The sequence below is a fragment of the Gopherus flavomarginatus genome, chromosome 4 (genome assembly GCF_025201925.1).
Source record: "Gopherus flavomarginatus isolate rGopFla2 chromosome 4, rGopFla2.mat.asm, whole genome shotgun sequence".
Classification (NCBI taxonomy): domain Eukaryota; kingdom Metazoa; phylum Chordata; order Testudines; family Testudinidae; genus Gopherus; species Gopherus flavomarginatus.
The window spans coordinates 19853399-19875366 of NC_066620.1; the positions used below are offsets into that span (position 1 = coordinate 19853399).

Genomic DNA, 21968 nt, shown 5'->3' on the forward strand with positions numbered 1-21968 from the left:
AACAACTATGGGTATGTAGAGGACTTGAACGTAAGCAAAAGCAACTAGACCAAGTCAAGTAATGAAAATCACAGATTCAGGAACATAGTCACAAATGAGCTACTTGAATCTGATTTATTGTAATTCAGAGAGTGATAGTACCCATTTATTAATAGTCAGAGGACTATCGGTTTTCATTATATTTGTGAATCCCAAAAACTTTGTGAATTTGCATTGGAATTATTCATTATTATTGGTCATTTATTAGTCTCCTGTTGAAAGGCTTCAATCATGGTAAGGAAACAAGAACAAATGACCAGTTGCTTACCAGGAATTGTCAGTAATTAATAGTGGTAGTGAACAATTTGCAAAGAGTTTGTGAACCAACAATTGTCTGAAAATTATTTGTCTAAACTCTTCAGTGAACACTTACAAATAATGAAGCTCTTGAGAGAAATCAGGATGAGATCACACACAAAACTAGGCCTAAGAAGGTGAAACAGTTTGATGAATATGACTTAACTAGTTGCTCAAACCCACAAACAGCCGTATTGGGCCCTCTGCTTTTGAGATGGCTTCCTGAAGTCCTGTCCTGATTCAGCAACCTCTCATGGACCAGTGAGACCACAGGGGAAAGTAACTAATGGTACAATATTACTCTCCACCAGTGACTTGGGGCTTTGCAAATGGAAGTGCTGACCATTGCTTTGTAATAGGGTGAAATCAGAATGAAAAGATTCATGTCTGTTACAAAAAAGAAATAAAATGTCAGTAACCAGTAACTCCATGACCAATAAGGAGGAAGGACACTCTAGAGCAGTGGTTCTCAACTGGGGGTCCACAACCCCCTGGGGGGCTGGAAACAGGTTTCAGGGCCAAGCAGGGCCAGCATTAGACTCACTGGGGCCCAGGGCAGAAAGCCAAAGCCCGAGCCCAGCCCGAGTCCCTTAGCTTTGCATGGACCATGGCGTGGGGCCATGGGCAACTGCCCTGCTTGCTACCCCCTAATGCCAGCCACAGACTTCCCATATGTCCTTTGGCATGTCTCTTACTCTGCCCTGTGCCTCAGCTCCTCATGTATAAAATGGGCCCTCAGACAGAGTTGTAAGGATGATTAAGTACAGTATTAATTATTCTGAGGGTCTCAGATATTAAGGTGATGAGGGCCATGAAAGTACCTACAGAGAACAGAACAGCAAACAGATTAATCTCCACTTGATGTACAAATATAACATAGCACTGAGTACTCTCAATGTGTATCAAAGTGAGAATAAGCCTCGAAGGATTTCAGGCATATTTTATATTGATCATGTTCAACACTTCCTTACAATCAACTCTTCTGATGCAACCACTCTTGTACATTTTAAAAAAAGCTCTAAGAGATACTGCAAAATCATGAAGGAGTCTCTCTATATCCTGCTTATCTCGACTCTTTCAAGATGACACTCCCCTAATTCTTTATTCTCCAGTTAATAATATAAACAACACGGTAAAAATAAAGTCATGTTTGGCTTCTTCCTTTATTATTACAACTGCAATCACACCTGCCAGCCCCAATCATACCAGGAACCCGCATTGTGCTAGGTGCTGTACAAATACAGAACTAAAAGTAAGTCCCTGCTCCAAACTGCTGGCAACCCTGTAAAAGAACCACCTCTAAAAATAAATTTTAAAACCTAATTACAAACTAAAAGGGGGAAACAAAAACTATTGAAAGGGAAGAGGCTTTGCTAATGACAGCAATTACTAGAACGTATTTTTAACTACAGAAGCAAGATTACATTTTACAGAAGTGAAAAGTATTCCACTGGGTACTGTTACTGCTTGCGTGTGACTCTGGGATGTCTTTGTTGCTTCTCAGGCTACTGTTCCAACTGATAAGCCAGGGAACAATTACATGATTAAAGTCTGCGTAGGAGGCAAGTACATAAGTTATACCTGCCTCAGCCCCTAGCTGCACCTTCCTCCTGAAACCAATACTCTGGGAGGTAAAAATTATCTTGGTTTCAAATGGCTTTTTTAATTTGCTCATGAACTTTGCACCTGTTCTGTGATTTTTCCTTCCCAGATGCAGAAAAGAGGGTGAGGAATTTACTGAGAGAGGCTCAGTCACAAGCACACAGCCCACAGAGAAGGGTAGTGCTTAGCTGTGCTGCTACATAAGTATCCCTGAAAGGAACTGTAACCTACGCAGCCACAATTCTCCTGCTGCTGCCCCATCATTCAAGGAGGGTAATTTGCTGTTGGCTTATCGCATCAGCAAATACCCCCTCTGCAGCCCCAGGGTTGGTTCAGCAGCTGCACAGTCAAAAAAAGCATGAGGTGGAGCCAGGTCTCCACTCATTCTCTGTCCATTCAATGCCCCCCTTCTTTGAGGAGGGAATAAACAGATGTACTGCACACACCTGCTCATCTGCACCTGGATCCAAATAGGACTGTAAGAGGGTAAGGGGGTGCTCTTGTTCCTTTTTGTTCCCCTGCACATGTGTAAAGTACAAGTTACAATCCTGCCTTTAACCCCTTCTCAGTCTTTACTTGGATAAAACATTTGTTGATACCGAAAGGGGTTTTTCTTGAATAAGAGACAGACTCAGTGCAGATGTTAATGAAAAGAAACCATATGAAGGGTCAAATTCAGATTTTAGATGTGCAATAGCATATTTTGAGACACACACACAGTGCTGTCATGGTGCATGCAAGATTAGAAACTGACCCTATCTTTGATGGTAACTTCCTTATTCTACAGCAGTAGAATTAATTCCTTAACCAGCAAAGGGAACATTAGCCAACGAATTTAGTATAATCAGAATGAAGGCACATGCATAACAAGCATATTATGATGCAATAGCTAAAAACAGCTAAAGCTCACAGTGGAATCAGTATTACTTGAGGCTCAGTGAGAGATGCTGCATTCAAAGTCTGTAGCCACTTTTAAGAAGCAACATAAATGAAGTAATTAACAAACAAGGAGAGAGCATGGGTCTGAGGCTTATAATATCCTTAACATTGAACTGTAATGATACATTGCCGATTGGTCAGCCTATCCCACTGTATTATATATCACAGTGTTTTCATTGTATGTTGCCAGTTGTAATGGAGTGCACTCACCTCTCGCGAGCGCCCCCTGGCCAAGTGCATGTGCCTGCACACTCTCTCTACCTGTTTGTGGTGGGTCTTCAGTGACTCAGCCCTCCGGCCTAGTCATACACAGTCTGTCAGTGAGACAAAAACAAAGCAAACTCCTTTCAGAGTGCAAGGCCAACAGGGGCCTCTCTCAGTGCCCTCTGAAACATCTCTCTCAAGTTGTCCCGCTCTGGTGCAAAGTGGTGCCCCAGGGCTCCCTCCCTGGAGGCAATGTCTTCACCTCACAGGGCCTTTTTGGCCACAGCTCTCCAGCTGGACCAGTATAGTTCAGTTCCCCTTCTGGGGTGCTTCAAAGTCCAGGTCACTTTCCCAGGGGACCCAGGCATACCTTTTACTCTGGGATCCTGCAGATAGCAGCCATCCACCATCCCCCTTCAAATAAACTGCATTGCTGCTACAATTCCCTGGGCCACTTCCCCATGGCTCCAGCATATTCTTCACCCTTACCTCAGGGCTTGTCCTGGTGGAGCTCCAGTAGCCAGCCTGGAGCACCATCCACTGTCCTCCAGCTCTAGCAAGGAACTGATCTCAGTCTGGCCCTGCAGCTTGTCCTATACTAGCCTACTGGGCCCTGACTGGTTGCTTCCCCTGCAGCTTCTCTAGGCAGCTTGTAGGATCTCTCTATTGCCCTTTTCTGGGGTCGGGTGTGGCAGGGCCACAAGGCCTCCAGGGAGCTTCAGGGCCTAGTCCACCCTGTCACAGATAAACTTAATATAGAGACAAATACACAATTATAAATTGACCTAAAGAAGTGATATTGATGAGAGAAGCTACCAGTCACTCTCTTCAACTTTGTGCTATTGATCACATATTCTAGTTGATGTATTTCTACTGTTCATAGTCCTCTCCCATCTTGTCAGTTGATAGTGTCAGTTAAAGTCTTTCATTATCTCATGTTTAGGTCCAAACTTATGTTTTTTTTACATTTAGATGTATAACCTGTTTATTAGTGGTCCAGTCAAAACTCTATGCGATATTAAACTGCTCTTTTTCCTCCTATTTTCCTTATTTTAATATCTTAATGTTGATATTAATTTGGAGCATTGTTGAAGGGGTTTCTCCCTTCAAAAAAAGTTCTCAAACTATCAGGTTTGGTGGCAGGCAATTACCTTCTTCCAGAAAAATACAAAAAGTTCCACCACATTACTAAGAAGCTATCCTTTTTCCTTCTCCCCTGTAGAACTCTAACATGATGAGTTAGTTTTTCTAGATCCAGAATATCCCACATTTTTTATATCCGTCAATAGTTTTAGAGGAGTCACTCCTCTTCCATCACCTTGCTGTGGTAATTCTAGCAGCATCTAGGAGATGAGTGATCAGTTTTTCATGGTTTTTCCGAGACTCAGAGTTTTCAGGACAATTTAATAAAAATACTAAGGGATTATCTAATACCTGATTCTGTTATGTCCTTTATGGAGTCTCCAATAGCTTTCCAAAATGTCTTAGTTTCAGAGCAGGAAATAACTACATTCCTACATGTATTCTGTTGTAACAAAGAAGCTTCTTTTGGTTCATATGATTGTTCTGCAGGGCATGCAAGAGTTGATCCGGAGTGACTAGGGGATGCAGATTTGAACTGTATCTGGCAGAAAATGCACTATCAATCTAAAATATAGTCCTGCATTACCTTTTGCCACTGTTCCTTAGAACGGTTGTGTCTGACGTACTCTCTGAGAGGTGCAACTCTGTCTGAGTGGTGAATCAGGTTCATAACATACCCAGATGCAACACAGCCCCTAAACTAAATAGGAGCTTCAGTAGAACTACTTGCACACTTAACTTTAAGCATGTGCTTAACTATTTAACTGAATTAACATCTAAGCAAACACTTGTGCTATGCAACCATTAAAGATCCCTGTTTGAAATTAATTCTTTCTGTGCACTGAGGATTAAGACAGGAATAACATCAAAATCATGTAGCACTTAATAGTTGTTTTGCCAGAGCCCAATGCAATCCAAACTTCAAATATCTGAGGTGTTGATCTACATCTCAAACTCATTTTCTGAGTGGGCCATAAATGTGGTGAGATAGTTTCTTTCATCCTATTACCTGTGCCCTATTTCCACCCAAAGGAAAAGAAAATCTCTATCTTTCAGTAGTAAATGCATTCAGAAGATGCACATTTCCCCAGTGAACTGACTGGCTCTGTTACAGTTGTCTGAGAACTAGGAACTGCCTTGCAGCAGAAATTAGAAACCTTTTCATCCCACTTAGAAAATGCTCTGAGGAGGCTTATAAATATTCAATATGCATTTTAAAGCTCTCTCTCACTCCAGTTAGCATTAGCAATTGCTTTACTTTTAAATACACAGATGAAAGTCAAGCCTGAAGCCAAAGGCACTCAATGGCTATAGTGATAAGGGCCATATAAGTATGGAACTAGACAGGAAGGTAGGCACTTTAAGATACAGAAATAACAAAGCAAAGAAAAATTAAGAAAGGACTAAAAATATTGTTGGATAAATTGTTGGGAAATATTACTTAGGATTACTGCTGTTTCAAAGGTTTCCACAGAACTCACCAGAAATCTAATTTGTTATTTGCCCAGGGCACCAGATCTGGACTTCAGTTTGGCATTTTATTCAAAACACAGCATCCCGGCTGCCCAAAGCTACCTAGCACCATGCTTTGTCATTGTTTTAGTCCTGACTCAGAAGGCAAAACATTGTCAACTCTAAGGATCAGCCCAAGCTTCAGACCCAAACACTTTTGAAATCTGGCAATGGTCAGGTCCAGTTCTGAACTTTGTGACTTGGGCCTACCAGGCATAATTCATGTCATACCTAGGTGTTCCTTGAAGTTCCCATTGTAGCTAATCATCTTATATAATCATGTAATTTTATTATCTATTGTTGTAGTTAACCCATAGGTAATCAATGGGTGATGAATAGATTTAAACTGTAGGTACAAGTACAGAAATATGTAGGATAGTGTTATAGGGATATGAGATTGATAAGCATGTATTATTGGTGAGAGAATAGTAGGTATATAAGGAAGACTATAACACAAGGCCTACAGACTTTAGATCTGTAAAATATGCAATTTGGCCACACAAGGTCTCAGGCTGGAAATAGGTCGACATGACTAGATGACCAAGAGATAACCCTGTACCAGTAAACTGTAAGATTATAATAAACAATGTGTTATGTGCTGATATTTTGAAAACTATGCAGCAATAGACTGTAAAATATGCCACAATCTGCCAGTTAATATTGCAAGATGTCCCATTACATTTCAGGGGATTCTGTAATAACTTCAAATTGCTATGGTAACTCATTGATGTTAATGTAGATGTTAATGAGAATAAGGGGAACAATAGAGGTAGCCTATGAGAAATGGGGCACCCTAAAATTCATGGGTTGTGGAAGTGCAAATAAGGAGAACGGGACTGACACCCTTATGCATATGCATGGTTGGTGTCAAAGAAATTCAGGATAAAAGATGTTGTCTACCTCAGGAGGGTAGGAAACATCCCAGGGGATGGCCACCTGATGGTCATCCTACTCATCTTTATGTTTCCCCAGGGGATGTAAGTATGAAATCACTGATGCTGGACATCTTATGGTTTGTCTCTATCTCTGTCTATGTTTTAACAGTTGTGGCATTGATCATCTGCTTAATGAAATTGTTAATAAAAGGACTTTGATAACATGTGAATGTAATACTTTTGGTCATTCTTCCCCATGTGCTTCAAGTCTTCAAACCTAATGATATTTCTAATCGTGATTCTCACCCTGCTAATTCTGATACTGTAGCCATTAGGGAGTGTGAAACTTTGGCACAGACCACTGTGGTTTAAGATTCCATTGGTAATACCAACCTGTCAGTATTATAAAGGCTACATGATCCAGGTACTAATGAGGCCTGGCCTTGTTTATCTTGGGAAATCTAATATGTTGAAGGGATAGGCTGTAGCAAAGTCAACACTAATCTCATTAGTATTTAACATGATTGTTCTTCCAAAATACTTTCAATGGCATTATATATTTATATAATGTTTCTCCCACAAGATAATTCATAAATGTATGACTAGTGGTTTATCTGTATTTATAGCTTTATTTAATGTGTCTTATCCAACCCTCTTCTTTAAATAAAAAAGAGTTTCAGACAGCAATAAATATACATTATGACCTATTTGGTTTAGTCCTATTTGATCTGTTCTTTTTTTTGCATAAGTCGTTAATGGAAATCGTGTAACATATACTGTAATATGAAGGTTTGTTATGGTACATCAGGATTATCCTAAAAATGCATGTTGGCCTGACTTACAGGCTTGATCCAAAGCCCACTGAAGTTGACAGAAATAATCACATTGACTTCACTGGGCTCTGAATGGTCCTATATCTGCAGTGGAAAAACTCCTGCAGAGAAAAGCTAATGAGTAGACTCAAAGTCGAAATACATGGACTCCTTGGAATCTTTGCCTTTGTATTTATCTAGTTATGTCCTTTCCCTCACACCTTCCTCCTGCACATACTATCTCAGGAAAGGTCATGGGTGGCACACTTGTTGGTCGTGAGAAGTTCAGTAAATGGGGGCAGGGGAAGAGAATAAAAAAGAAAGAAATGCCAGTTCTTATATTATCGCTGATCATCTGTACAGGTTATCCTGTTAATAGATATTTAAAGCCTAATTATCCTCTGCTTTGCATCTTGCGTAGTGATTTACATCTGCCAGGCTGATATGGTTTCTGAATTAAAATGGTTAAAATTTAGGTTTCGGTGCTGTGAATCATGTAGGTTCAAGTGCATTTACACTTCAGTTTACTTGATCATTTGAATGTTCAATTCCGCAGTATACTGGGCACTGGTATAAAGAATTAGTACAGAGGTGGTGGATTACTGATCATCGTTGTTAGTTTATTGCTGGAGGAAAAAAAACTTGTCAGCCTGTGATAAGCATTTGCTTAACTTACATAAAAGAATCTGCACAACTTAGAGAGATTTTTCTATTATATTCCAACAACCCTGAAACCTGGTACTGTCACCACGACCAACAATGTCAAATCAAACCAAAGCGAGTCAATAGTTTCCAGGTTTGGAGAACATGAGTAACCCCTTCAAGTATTTGTACATAAGAGGTTGACACATTTTGCACTAGTCTTGCACTGTCTATTGATCCAGCAGATCATTGCCTGAAGATGATGACTGTTATCATTGAGTCAAAAACCTGAATTGGAGGCTTAGAAACAATGGTTACTTCTCTGTCCACTGATACCACCAATGTTACAGGAAAAAGAGAATTCTTCAATCATGCCAAGAAACAAGAAAGAGATAGAACGCAGAAGGGTACAGTCGTTGTGGGTGTCTGATAGGAGCTTCTTCCATTTTTAGCAGCAACATATGGCCACTGGGAATAAGAAAAACAGCCTCATAAAATAATTCAACTAAATGGTTCCATAATTGCTGCATATACAGCAGGCAAACATGCTACATTATTTAGAATAATAAAGCAAATATGATTCCACCAGAAGCTGAAATCAACACAGTTATCTCAAACAGAGGTTAATGGTGCAAAATTTAAGACTGATAATTTTGGTGCATTTTGGTCACTATGTGAACTGAAAAAAGAAAGTAAAATGTTTTTCTTTAGAAGCCAGGGGCATGCTTTCTGATCTCACTTATGCTGATGGTGGTGTCAGTGGAGTTACTCCTTCATTAGTGAACTGTAAATGACATCAGAAGCAGAAATCTGCACAATACATTACCCATACCACCTCTGTTCTTATCTGATTTACACTGTGAAAATTACTCTAAGCTAATTAGATTTTTTCCCCTTGTCCCATATCCATAAACAGTCCTTTTACTCTTTTGTATTTCTGGATTCTCTGTTCAACACTTCCATTTGGTAGATCCCAGTACTTAAAAATCTATAACATAGAACTTCCATCAGTGAGGCCACCACTTGTCGGACCATTACAGAACTTCGAGGTCACCCTGGAAAAGCTAATCCACGCTTCAATAATGAGCCAAAGTGATTATTGACATCTCCAAGTCATTTGCAGAAGTCACCTCACTCCTCACAAACGTGAAACTCACCATAGACATATCCCTTGTCACCTCCAGCAGAGAATATTAAAGTATTCTCCTTCTTAGGCTTCCCCTGAAGTTGATTCAGAAGCTTATGATACATCATGCTGTTCACCAGCTCCTTAATACAGGTGCATGGGAGTGAATAATACCTGTCCTATGCAACATTCCATGGCTATGAGTAAGTGGAGAACTTCCATGGTCTTGTTAATGATAAAGAACTCTTAAGGACTTAGCAGCAAAGAATCTGTATGACTTTCTTTCATATTCCTGTCCCACCAGGGCAAAGATCAGTTGGATTATCCTTACTCATTATGTCAGGGTTCATTCTGTATAGAGACTCAGTGCATATGTAACCTAGACACCTCCTGGATGTGGTGTTCTGTCCCATCTAGTGGCACCGAGACCACTTAGAGAGAGTTAAATGAGTCTGGTCTACAGCCTTACCTAAGAGTCAGTTGGCTTTTAGTTCATGAGGTAGAGGCCCATGCACTAAGCTCCAGAGGCCCAGGTTCGATCCCGCCTGCTGGTGACCAGGGTCTGTTGGTGTTACAAGTGGGAAATGACTGCCTAGGAAGGAGTACTGCAGAAAGGAATCTGGGGGTCATAGTGGGCCACAATCTAAATATGAGTCAACCGTGTAACACTGTTGCAAAAAAGGCAACCATCATTCTGGGATGTACTAGCAGGAGTGTTGAAAGCAAGACATGAGAAGTAATTCTTCTGCTCTATTCCACGCTGATTAGGCCTCATCTGAAGTATTTTGTCCAGTTCTGGGTACCACATTTCAGGAAAGATGTGGACAAATTGGAGAAAGTCCAGATAAGAGTAACAAAAATGATTGAAGGTCTAGAAAACATGACCTATGAGGGAAGACTGAAAATATTGGGTTTGTTCAGTCTGGAAAAGAGAAGACTGAGAGGGGACATGATAACAGTTTTCAAGTATATAAAAGGTTGTTACAAGAACGAGGGAGAAAAATTATTCTTCTTAACCTCTGAGGATAGGACAAGAAGCAATGGATTTAAATTGCAGTAAAGGAGGTTTAGGTTGGACATTAGGAAAAACTTCCTGTCAGGGTGATTAAGCACTGGAATAAATTGCCTAGGGAGGTTGTCGAATCTCAGTGGAGATTTTTAAGAGCAAGTTAGACAAACACCTGTCAGGGATGGTCTAGATAATACTTAGTCCTGCCATGAATGCAGGGGACTGGACTAGATGACCTCTGGAGGTCCCTTCAAGTCCTACAATTCTATGATTGTGTGAACCACTGCAGTAATGACTGCAGTGGCTGTATGTCGACCTAACATAGGTCAAGTTAAGTTTATAGTGTAGACATGCCCTCAGATGCTACAGTGCTGAGATTAGGGCCGGAGAGAAATCACAGATTGGGTTTCTGTTCCAAAATATTGAGTTTTACGTTTGAGAGAAAGGTTTTTCTGACCTATGTCCAATAAATGTACACCATGTCCAAGAAACAAGGTGTCAGAGCTGGTAATATTTCTATGCCATACAGTCCAGTCAGCCATGAAGCCTCTAATTTCCTGATTAATGTTCTTCCAGTACTTATTACTAGCTTTCATATTGTCACTGTAGTGATTATTCCAATGCTCAGCCAAATCAGAGGAAACTGTCACAGCTCTTGGACACAAATCTCTGATGAAGTCCAAATTTGCTCTCAGAGCTTGTATGAGGTGTACACCAGGAATAAGGCCCAAATCATCTCCGCCTGAGGGATTCACCAAAAATGGTTTTTCACCATCTCCTAAGTCAGTGATCATAAATGCTGCAGAGTGGGCAAAATGTGGTTCCAATGCAGCCCATCTCTCTCCACCCTGTAGTCAGCAATCCTTATGTCATGGTGTACTCCTTGCTCTCTCACAAACTTCTACAACCTTGAGATCCAAGAACTGCCCAGAATCCATATGTTGGCAACCCTGGCAGCACATATATTTCTCTCCCCTCAGTGGTCAAGGTACCTGTGCTGTCAGTTCCAAATCTCTGTGCAGTGCATCTTGGGAAACATCACATTAATCTGCCCCAAGATCAGGAAGTAGCCACTTACCGTCTCCTTTCTCCCTCTCCCCACCACCCACCAGGAGCTAGCAAAATACACATTTTCTCAAACAACCAATCAGCCTTGCCTACCACCCACCCTCATTTCCTGTCCCTCTGCAGCCACAACCCCTCTCCCTGTCCCTAAGCCACCATTCCACCCCCCCAACCCTCACTGTCTCTCTCACACATACACACAAAGTCCACTGTCTCTGACTTCTCCCAACACATTCTAACAAAAATGCTGCTAGACCAGCTCCTGACTATTCTGCTGTGCTCACAGTAAATGCCCCCATAAAATAAACATGTTACACTACAACAGACAACAGGAGTCATTAAAACTTTATTGCATAGATGGAAACACCACTGGCAAGGCATTCACTGATGAGGAATGGCATCAGCATTTTGCCTCAAACTATCCCGGACAAACAGAAGTGACGGCACAGAAACCTTCTCATAGTTTTGGAGTTTTTTTTCCTTTGTTGAAGCAGCAAAGAATCCTGTGGCACCTTACAGACTAACAGACGTTTTGGAGCAAAGAATCCTGTGGCACCTTACAGACTAACAGACGTTTTGGAGCATGAGCTTTCGTGGGTGAATACCCACTTCGTCAGATGCATGTAGTGGAAATTTCCAGGGGCAGGAATGCAAGCAAGCTAGAGATAATGAGGTTAGTTCAATCATGGAGGATGAGGCCCTGTTCTAGCAGCTGAGGTGTGAAAACCAAGGGAGGAGAAACTGGTTCTGTAATTGACAAGCCATTCACAGTCTTTGTTTAATCCTGAGCTCATGGTGTCAAATTTGCAGATGAACTGAAGCTAGCAGTTTCTCTTTGAAGTCTGGTCTTGAAGTCCTGAAGCTTTTTGCTGCAGGATGGCCACCTTAAGGTCTGCTATAGTGTGGCCAGGGAGGTTGAAGTGTTCTCCTACAGGTTTTTGTATATTGCCATTCCTAATATCTGATTTGTGTCCATTTATCCTTTTCCATAGAGACTGTCCAGTTCGGCCGATGTACATAGCAGAGGGGCATTGCTGGCATATGATGGCGTATATTACATTGGTGCAGGTGAATGAACCGGTGATGGTGTCGCTGGTGTAGATATGTGGGCAGAGTTGGCATCGAGGTTTGTTGCATGGATTGGTTCCTGAGCTAGAGTTACTATGGTGCGGTGTGCAGTTACTGGTGAGAATATGTTTCAGGTTGGCAGGTTGTCTGTGGGCGAGGACTGGCCTGCCATCCAAGGCCTGTGAAAGTGTGGGATCATTGTCCAGGATGGGTTGTAGATCCCTGATGATGCGTTGGAGGGGTTTTAGCTGGGGACTGTATGTGATGGCCAGTGGAGTCCTGTTGGTTTCTTTCTTGGGTTTGTCTTGTAGTAGGAAGCTTCTGGGTACACGTCTGGCTCTGTTGATCTGTTTCCTTAATTCCTCGTGCGGGTATTGTAGTTTTGAGAATGCTTGGTGGAGATTTTGTAGGTGCTGGTCTCTGTCTGAGGGGTTAGAGCAGATGCGGTTGTACCTCACTGCTTGGCTGTAGACAATGGATCGTGTGATGTGCCCGGGATGGAAGCTGGAGGCATGAAGGTAGGTATAGCGGTCAGTAGGTTTTCGGTATAGGGTTGTGTTAATGTGACCATCACTTATTTGCACCGTGGTGTCTAGGAAGCGGACCTTCCATGTAGATTGGTCCAGGCTGAGGTTGATGGTGGGGTGGAAGCTGTTGAAATTGTGGTGGAATTTTTCCAGAGTCTCCTTCCCATGGGTCTAGATGATGAAGATGTCTTCAATGTAGCATAGGCAGAGAAGGGGCGTGAGTGGATGAGAGCTGAGGAAGCATTGTTCCAGGTCGGCCCTAAAAATATTGGCATATTGTGGGGCCATGCGGGTGCCCATAGCGGTGCCACTGATCTGGAGATATATATTGTCATCAAATTTGAAAGAGTTGTGTGTGAGGATAAAGGCACAGAGCTCAGCAGCCAGTTGTGCTGTGGCATCATCAGGGATACTGTTCCTGACCGCTTGTATTCCATCTGTGTGTGGGTTGTTTGTGCAGAGAGCCTCTACATCCATGGTGGCTAGGATAGTGTTTTCTGGAAGGTCACCAACGCATTGTAGTTTCCTCAGGAAATCAGTGGTGTCACGGAGATAGCTGGGAGTGCTGGTGGCATAGGGTCTGAGTAGAGAGTCCACATATCCAGACAGTCCTTCAGTGAGAGTGCCAATGCCCGAGATGATAGGGAGTCCAGGATTTCCAGGTTTGTGGATCTTGTGTAGTAGATAGAATAACCCTGGTCGGGACTCTGAGGGTATGTTGATTTGTTCCGGTGTTAGTGTAGGGAGTGTCCTGAGTAGATGGTGCAGTTTCTTAGTGTATTCCTCAGTAGGATCTGAGGGAAGTGGCCTGTAGAATTTGGTATTGGAGAGTTGTCTGGTGGCCTCCTTTTGGTAGTCAGACCTGTTCATGATGACAACAGCACCTCCTTTATCAGTCTCTTTGATGATAATGTCAGGGTGGTTTCTGAGGCTGTGGATGGCATTGCGTTCTGCACGACTTAGGTTATGAGGCAAGCGATGTTGTTTTTCCACAATTTCTGCCTGCGCACGTCGGCGGAAGCATTCAATGTAGAGGTCCAGACTGTCATTTCGACCCTCAGGAGGAGTCCATGTGGAGTTCTTCTTCTTGTGCTGTTGGTGGGAGGGTACCTGTGTGTCAGTGCGCTGATCAGTGTTGTCCTGAAAGTATTCTTTGAGTCAGAGACGGCGAAAATAGGCTTCCAGATCACCGCAGAACTGTATCATGCTGGTGGGGGTGGCAGGGCAGAAAGAGAGTCCCCGAGATAGGACAGACTTTTCTTCTGGGCTGAGTGTGTAGTTGGATAGATTGACGATATTGCTGGGTGGGCTGGGGGTACCACGGTTGTGGCCCCATGTGGCAGGTAGGAGTTTAGACAGCTTACAGTCCTTTTTCCTTTGTAGAGAGGTGAAGCGAGTAATGTAGATCTCCTGTCTTATTTTAGTGAAGTCCATTTGTATGGAAGTTTGGTTATTAATGAGAGTCTCAAGATTGGAGAGCTCTTTTTTGATGTTTTCCTGTTTGCTGTATAGGATGCTGATCAGGTGGTTCCTCAGGTTTCTTTGATAGAATATGGCATAATCTCTCACTGTGTTTGTTGGTGCATGTGCACTGCTATTCTTCCAGGCTGTACATCCGCACAAGGGAAGAAGCGATTCTGTTTTTAAATGCCATTCAGAAGTTGAGTCCTGCAAAGACTCAAGCGGGTGCCAGGCACTAACCTGGGTAAAATTTGACCAACTGAGCCATCTGGACCCACATCATAGTTTGATCTCTAGCTCTGTGCAAATAAAACCTCACCTACAAACATTTTGTAAAATGGCTAATGGGGAGAGGGGCTTATATCTCTACAACCAAGCTCAAACAATCCCAAATGTGGCTATCCTGCCCCCGCTTCTGAGGCACACCAAATTTCAAAGGATTCTGACCAAGCATGTTGATTTTAGAGGACTTGGAAAGGTTGACCTGTAAACAGAAGTCATGATGCAACCTTATCTATAGTGGCACTGCTGCACCATTTTAGTAACAACCAAGACAATCTGTACTCCAAGGAGTTCACAGTGTAAATGTGCACAAGATGTGTTCATGGGTTGGGGTGCACAGGCAGAGCTGCGGGGTGCAGGAAGGTTGGGGTGCAAGGGGGTTGAGGTGCACTGGCAGAATTGTGGGGTGCCACATGCCTCTCACCTGATCCCCCAGCCTCTCTCCCTATCACATTTATCCACTCCCTATATCTCCCCTCCCCCATGGGAGTCCTAAACCTTTCTTCCCCTATTCCTCCACTGCTCCCCTCCAAGACCCTTCCCCTCCAGGAAGCAGGGCCGGTACAAGGATATTTTGCACCCTAGGCAAAACTTCCACCTTGCGCCCCCACCCCAACTTTATAAACTTTCAAAAATGAATACTGCATAATTTGGCATTGTTCATTAGAATTAATACACATTTGACTTGAAAATTTATTAATTTCATTATTTAGTCTACATATTTAATGAAAATAAATGAATAAACTGACATGGTGTGGGGCTGGCTCGCTTTGGGTAGGGGGGTGCGGCAGGGGCTGGCTGGAGACAGGGCGTAGAGCTGGCTTCAGGCGTAGGGGTGTGGCAGGGGCTGGCTGGAGATGGGGGCATGGGGCTAGCTGGCTTCGGGCGGGGGGGTATGGCAGGGGCTGGCTGGAGACAGGGGGGTGTGGGGCTGGCTGAGGGCAGAGGATGTGGGCCGGGCTGTCTGGCTTCGAGGAGGGGGGTGTGACAGGGTTTGGCTGGAGACAGGGGGCGTAGGGCAGGCTTCGGGCAGGGCAGGTGATGCAGCAGGGGCTGGCTGCGGGCAGGGTGGTGAGTACCAGGGCCCCCCCTAGATATTCTGGGGCCCTATGCAGCCCCCCCCATGGGGGTGTGTAGTGCCCCAGGCCTCCTGGGGGGGTGTTGGGGGAACCCCAGACCTCCATGGAAGCAGGGGGCGCCAGGCTTCTGTGGGGGTGCGGCGCTGGCTTGGAGGGCAGGGGGGAACCACCCCCCAGCACTCACCAGCGGCGCAGCTGGGGCCAGGTCTCTGCACTTCCTCCCGCCAGTGAGGGCAGCCCCATCCCTGCTGCAGAGCTCAGGGGAGGGGGGCGGGGTGGGGCTGAGCAGGGGCGGGGGCCCTGGGGAAAGGCCAGAGCAGCAAGGAGCAGCGCAGCGGCCCCGGTGGCCGGAGGAGGAATGAAATCACTTCCCGGCTGGCCGGAGCTGATCAAAGCCGCAGCGCTCCCTCGCACAGTGGCGAGAAGAGGGTTACATGTTTAGCCGGCACCAGGTGAACATCCCAGACATTTTGGGCACCACTTTTTGTCACCCTCAAATCTTGGAACACTACGCGGCCGCCTAGTTTGCCTAGTGGTTGCATCAGCCCTGCCAGGAAGTATTCACATGCCTGTTTTTCCTCCAGATACTTTGATTGCATTACCCCCAGAATAAAACTACTTTTATCTTAGGTGGGAGGATTGTGATTAATTTATCCTTAGTTATGTTAATTGAAGGGACAGTTCACAGCCATCAGTCTCAAAGAGGTCTGTGATTCATCTAGTCATTAGTACCTCCCAGTTTAACACTACAAGACAACTGAAGGAAATGGTTTAACTGGGGGGGAGGAGAGAGAGACAGACACGACTGTAACTCAGGAACCTCTCCATGAAAATGACCCAATATTTGGACCCTAACATTACCCCATGCCCACATACAAAGCAATCCAGGTAACTGCTCTGATTTTAGAGCACTTACAGAAGCATATAAAACTCCACCTGTTTTTCTGTATTGGAGGGCACATCGTGAAAAAAAAAATTACATTTTCTTATAAACCTTCTCCGTTTGGGTCCCACAAAGATTTCACAGAATCTTAGAAGATTAGAGTTGAAAGAGACCTCAGGAGGTCATCTTGTTCAATCCCCTGCTCAAAGCAGGACTTGCATCAACTAAATCATCCTCGCCAGGGCTCTGTCAAGCCAGACCTTAAAAACCTTTAAGGATGGAGATTCCACCACTCCCCTAGGTAACCCATTCCAGTGCTTCACCACCCTCCTAGTGAAATAGTGTTTCCTAATATCCAACCAGACCTCCCCCACTGCAACTTGAGACCATTGCTCCTTGTTCTGTCACCTGCCACCACTGAGAACAGTCAAGCGCTATCCTCTTTAAACCCGACTTCAGGTAGTTGAAGGCTGCTATCAAATCCCCCCTCACTCTTCTCTTCTGCAGGCTAAACAAGCCCAGTTCCCTCAGCCTCTCCTTGTAAGTCATGTGCCCCAGCCCGCTAATCTTTTTTGTTGCCTTCACTGGACTCTCTCCAATTTTTCCACATCCCTTCTGCAGTGGAGGGACCAAAACTGGACACAATACTCCAGATGTGGCCTCACCAGTGCCGAATAGAGGGTCATAATCACTTCCCTCGATCTCCTGGCAATGCTCCTACTAATGCAGCCCAATATGCCATTAGCCTTCTTGGCAACAAGGGCACACTGCTGACTCATATCCAGCTTCTCATCCACTGTAATCCCTAGATCTTTTTCTGCAGAACTGCTGCTTAGCCAGTCGGTCCGCAGCCTGTAGCAGTGCATGGGATTCTTCTGTCCTAAGTGCAGGACTCTGCACTTGTCCTTGTTGAATCTCATCAGATTTCTTTTGGCTCAATCCTCCAATTTGTCTAGGTCACTCTGGACCCTATCCCTACCCTCCAGCATATCTAACTCTTCCCCCAGCTTAGTGTCATCTACAAACTTGCTGAGGGTGCAATCCACGCCATCCTCCAGATCATTAATGAAGATATTGAACAAAACCAGCCCCAGGACCGACCCCTGGGTCACTCCGCTTGATTCTCCGGTCTGCCAGCTAGACATTGAGTCATTGATCACTACCTGTTGAGCCCAACAATCTAGCCAACTTTCTATCCACCTTCTAGTCCATTCATCCAATCCATACTTTTTAACTTCCTGGCAAGAACACTGTGGGAGACTGTATCAAAGGCTTTGCTAAAGTCAAGATATATCACGTTCACTGATTTAGTGTGTATCATGGACTGCCTTGGATAAAATTCAGCAGACTGAGACTTTCTTCGCCTGTGTTACATTAAGAGTTTGATCTCTAGCGCTGTGCCAAAATAAAGTATTTTTTGAAAAATGGCTATTTTTCCTGGCTTATATCACCTCAACCACTGGCTCAAATGATCCCCCATACGGGTCACTAACCCTGCCCTGCACCCTTCTGAGGCACACTAAGATTCAAGGAATTTGACTAAGCATGTCATTTTTTTCAGAATTTAGCAAGGTCAGCCTTTAAACAGAAGTCAAGACCCAACCTATAGCTATAGCAGTGCTGCTGCACCATTATAACGAATCATTGCTTGAGAGAGGCAGCGTTCTCTCTGCTGGACGGAGCCTGTGCTGTAGCACCTGAGTTTCTAATCATGGCTCTGATACTCACTGGCAACTTGGCTATGGTACATAATGGCCTAATTTTCAGATGTGCCAAGCAATCCCTTTAATGAGAGTTGCAGGTGCTTAGAGCCTCTACAAATCAAATCATTCACCTCGTTACATTTCAGTTGTCTTGCCTGTAATATGGAGGTAATTATACTTATTTACCTACGTCACCTGTTAGGATTCACAAATGTTTGTACAAGTGCTTTGAAAATATTAAGTGCAAAGCATAATCATTATATTCATATATTCAGGTGCTTGTCTGGCAATAGATATTCATAAATATTTTTTAAAATTTAAATAATACATGACATCAATTTCCTCATCATAACAGCCACATCTGCCTAAAGGAAAAGCCATGTTACCAAATTTAAGCAATTCTCCTAGCTATTTATCTTCTCGGAATTTAGGAGTACATGATATATTCCTGTCTAAGCAGGAATGGGATCACCAAAAACAACAGCCCTCTCCCAGCAAAGGATCATTTGACTAGATGACCTTTCCTCCCTTTCTTTGTCGATGCAAGTGACCTGGTTGTTTGAACAATAAAGAGACTAGATCTGGTGAAAGCTGGGACCGTATTTACCCCAGAATTCATACAGAGGTGGCTTCAGAGATAAGGCTGTTTTCTTCATTCTAGTAAAGTTCTTTGTTTAGTGTTAGAAGAAAACGATTTACTGAGATTCTTTAGCATTGTCACATTATGGCCAAATTCTGCTCTCATTTACACCGGCATGAGTCTGAAGTAATTCATTAGAAGCCAAGGGAGTTACTCCAGATTTGCACCAGTATAACAGAGCATCTAACCCTCTGTCAGGAATCACAGTAGATTTAAGAGCTCGTTCTTGAAAGAAACAATGAAGATGAACTAAACTCACTGTTGCTGGAGGTTAAAGGGGGGAAAATGGCACCCCACCATCAAGAGCCTTGCCTACTGATTTTTGAGGCAGCTGCAGAATAAGACTTTATTGGTTGTTAATACCAATTAATAAATGTCAGCAGTTTATTGCCATCATAAATTGAGGTTAATATAGTATGTACTGATACGTTATCTTTCTTAAATTACATCAGTTAAGTGAGGCAAATGTAGGCTTTTAATTAGCTACTCAGCATGTTTCAGCCTTTAGAGCCTGGAAAACTCTACTGGGGTACCATGCACTTTGGGATTCAGGAAAGACAGGCAGACAGACTGTGTTTTGGAACAGTATGAAAGAGTTTGACTGCATATGTGTCTGAGAGAAAGAAAACAGCTGTTTGTGGGATTTTTGAGATTGGCTCACAATGCAAAAATGTGGATCCGGATCTCAAACGCCCAAAATTTCAGGCCTGTTTAGATCTGGGGTTTTGGATCTACCCGTTTTAATGACAGAGGCCTTGACAAAACTGAGTTTAGACCTAGGTTATGATTCTGAATACCTCCAACCCAAATTTAGAGGTTCAGATTGAATGCGGGTTGACTCAAGCCCATAACTAAACATTCAGTGATGAAGGAAAGTATGATATGTGCATAGTACAGAAATGTATGATTAATTACTTATGTTGCAGTTATGTGTAGAAGTCCTAGTCAGGGATTTCTATCATTCTAGGCATTGTATAAACAAGTAAAACAAAGGCAGTCTCTGCCCCAGAGAGCTCATGGTCTAGGAATCATAATTGTGAAAAGACTCATTAATTTCACACATGTACTTCCACAAAGATTGTCTGAGAAGATAAGAGAATGGCTAGAGGATGCAAATGTAGAGTAGGCTTCATAATACATGCTCTTTTTTCTTAGGCACCTCGAAGAATTGGAGACTCTACCATCTGGCTCTAGCTTAATACCCAAACAACGCCAAATAATATTGTCCATTTCTCTCTCTCTCTCTTTTTTCATCAAGAATTTTTATTTTTTACAACTTTAAATGTTATTTTGTTTCAGGTTTTTAAATCAGGGTTATATAATTTTGGCTATAATAGAGTGTGGTCTTGCATAGTTACCTTCTTGTACTGAACTGGTGAGTAAATCATAGATTATTAGGGTTGGAAGGGACCTCAAGAGATCATCTAGTCCAACCCCCTGCTCAAAGCAGAACCAATCCCCAAATGGCCCCCTCAAGGACTGAACTCACAACCCTGGGTTTAACAGGCCAATGCTCAAACCACTAAGCTATCCCTCCCCCCAAATGCTCTAGCACAGTCGTGGGTAGCTTGAATACTTATTGGCTGCCTGAAAACAGGTTATCTATGGGCAGTTAGGTCATTATTTTCATTTGTTTTAAGTGGGCAATGAAGTAAGTTAAGAGCATAACATGTACATGGAAATTTTACCGGGGAAGGTTGATAATACATGACAAATCTCTTTGTGTCCTAGTTATTCATGTTTTGGGTGTAAAAATGAAAAATATCCCCACCTACTGTAGGCATACAAAATACAAATGGATAAATAAATGAAACATGAGAATAATGGGCCAGGACCCAGTTTCCTTATTCAATTATTACTAAGCCTCCAATACTGACTGAAGAGTTCAAGTGGGTGGGGCCAGCTTCATAATAATGTAACAAATCTGTGGTCAACAAAGATTTCATGCTTGCTGCTAAATTGCACATGACAGCCATGTAGAACTTCTTGCAACAACCGGGATAGAATTCAGATCCTCCTAATCCAAAGCACAAACCCTCACCAGCTGAGCTACAATTTTAGCACTATAGAATGGGATTTTTCAAAAGCAGCCAAGTGAGTAAATACCCAGCATCCACTGATTTACATGAAGAGCTGAACTCCAAACTTCCTTAGAAACTTTTGAAAATCCTGTGTAGAGAGACTGGCAAACAGTTGAGGGGTTTCGGAGTAGCAGCCATGTTAGTCTGTATTCACAAAAAGAACAGGAGTACTTGTGGCACCTTAGCGACTAACATTTGAGCATTCTTATTCCTGCCAGTAGAGGGAGAGATATACATATCCCTTAGCCAGGTCATTACACCCTTCATAAAATCATTGCATACCCAAGTCCTCTGGGGATCTGACACAATTTATAATATCCTTTAGAAATGACTAGGAGGAAAGTGCTGGAAAAAGATCAATTATATCGATAACATATTGCACAGCATTTTTGCATTTGAGATTCTTTCAGCAATTACCAAGATATTATTTTACAAATAGAAACTTCACAAATGGGTTTCTGATGTATAACACTTTTAATTACAGCTGACTGAATCATACCCAATCATTTGATTAATTTAGCTGATTTAGGGGTTAGTGAAATTGTCTTTGATCAGATGACAAGTTTCTCAGGATTTTTTACTTGAAACAATCCACCAAAGAAATTTCCAGATATAATGCAGCAACTACTTTGCAAGTACTTCATTGCAATTATTTGAAATGTGAGCTGCAATGGTTAGGGATTTTTAGAATAATCCTGTAAATGCTTAAGCAGAAAAAGCTTTCACTATAGGCACCTGTAAAAGTGTAGACCTATACCTGGTCTATGCTTAAAAAGTTTTCTGGTATAACTATGTCAGCACAGGCGAGTCTCATCTTACGCGGGAGTTCCATCTATGGTTAGCAAGTAAAGCGAAAACCGCATATAGTCAAAATTACATTGAGTTGAGTGGCAGGCAGAATCACCTACACTACAGGTACAGTATTAAATTTGTTATTTTTCTTTTTTTTTGTCTGTTTTTTTTGTTTTTCCCGACCACGTAAAGCTGAAATCGCACATGTTAAATGCGCGTAAGATGCGACAGATCTGTAAAGCATATG

The 21968-nt window shown here is 42.9% G+C and overlaps 1 protein-coding gene across 2 annotated transcripts in view; it reads right to left on the bottom strand.

Annotated features, from left to right (window-relative positions):
* PCSK2 (proprotein convertase subtilisin/kexin type 2) overlaps nucleotides 1–21968 on the bottom strand; it is a 194883-nt gene that overhangs the window by 162543 nt on the left and 10372 nt on the right. Inside the window, exon 1 of one of the 2 annotated variants that reach the window (XM_050952129.1) lies at nucleotides 3088–3140. The exons of the other annotated variant lie outside the window; for it this stretch is intronic. Coding sequence (XP_050808086.1) covers nucleotides 3088–3117 — 30 coding nt within the window. The 5' untranslated portion in view covers nucleotides 3118–3140. Of the gene's footprint in view, nucleotides 1–3087; nucleotides 3141–21968 lie in introns of those variants that run through there. 2 annotated transcript variants of the gene reach the window in all.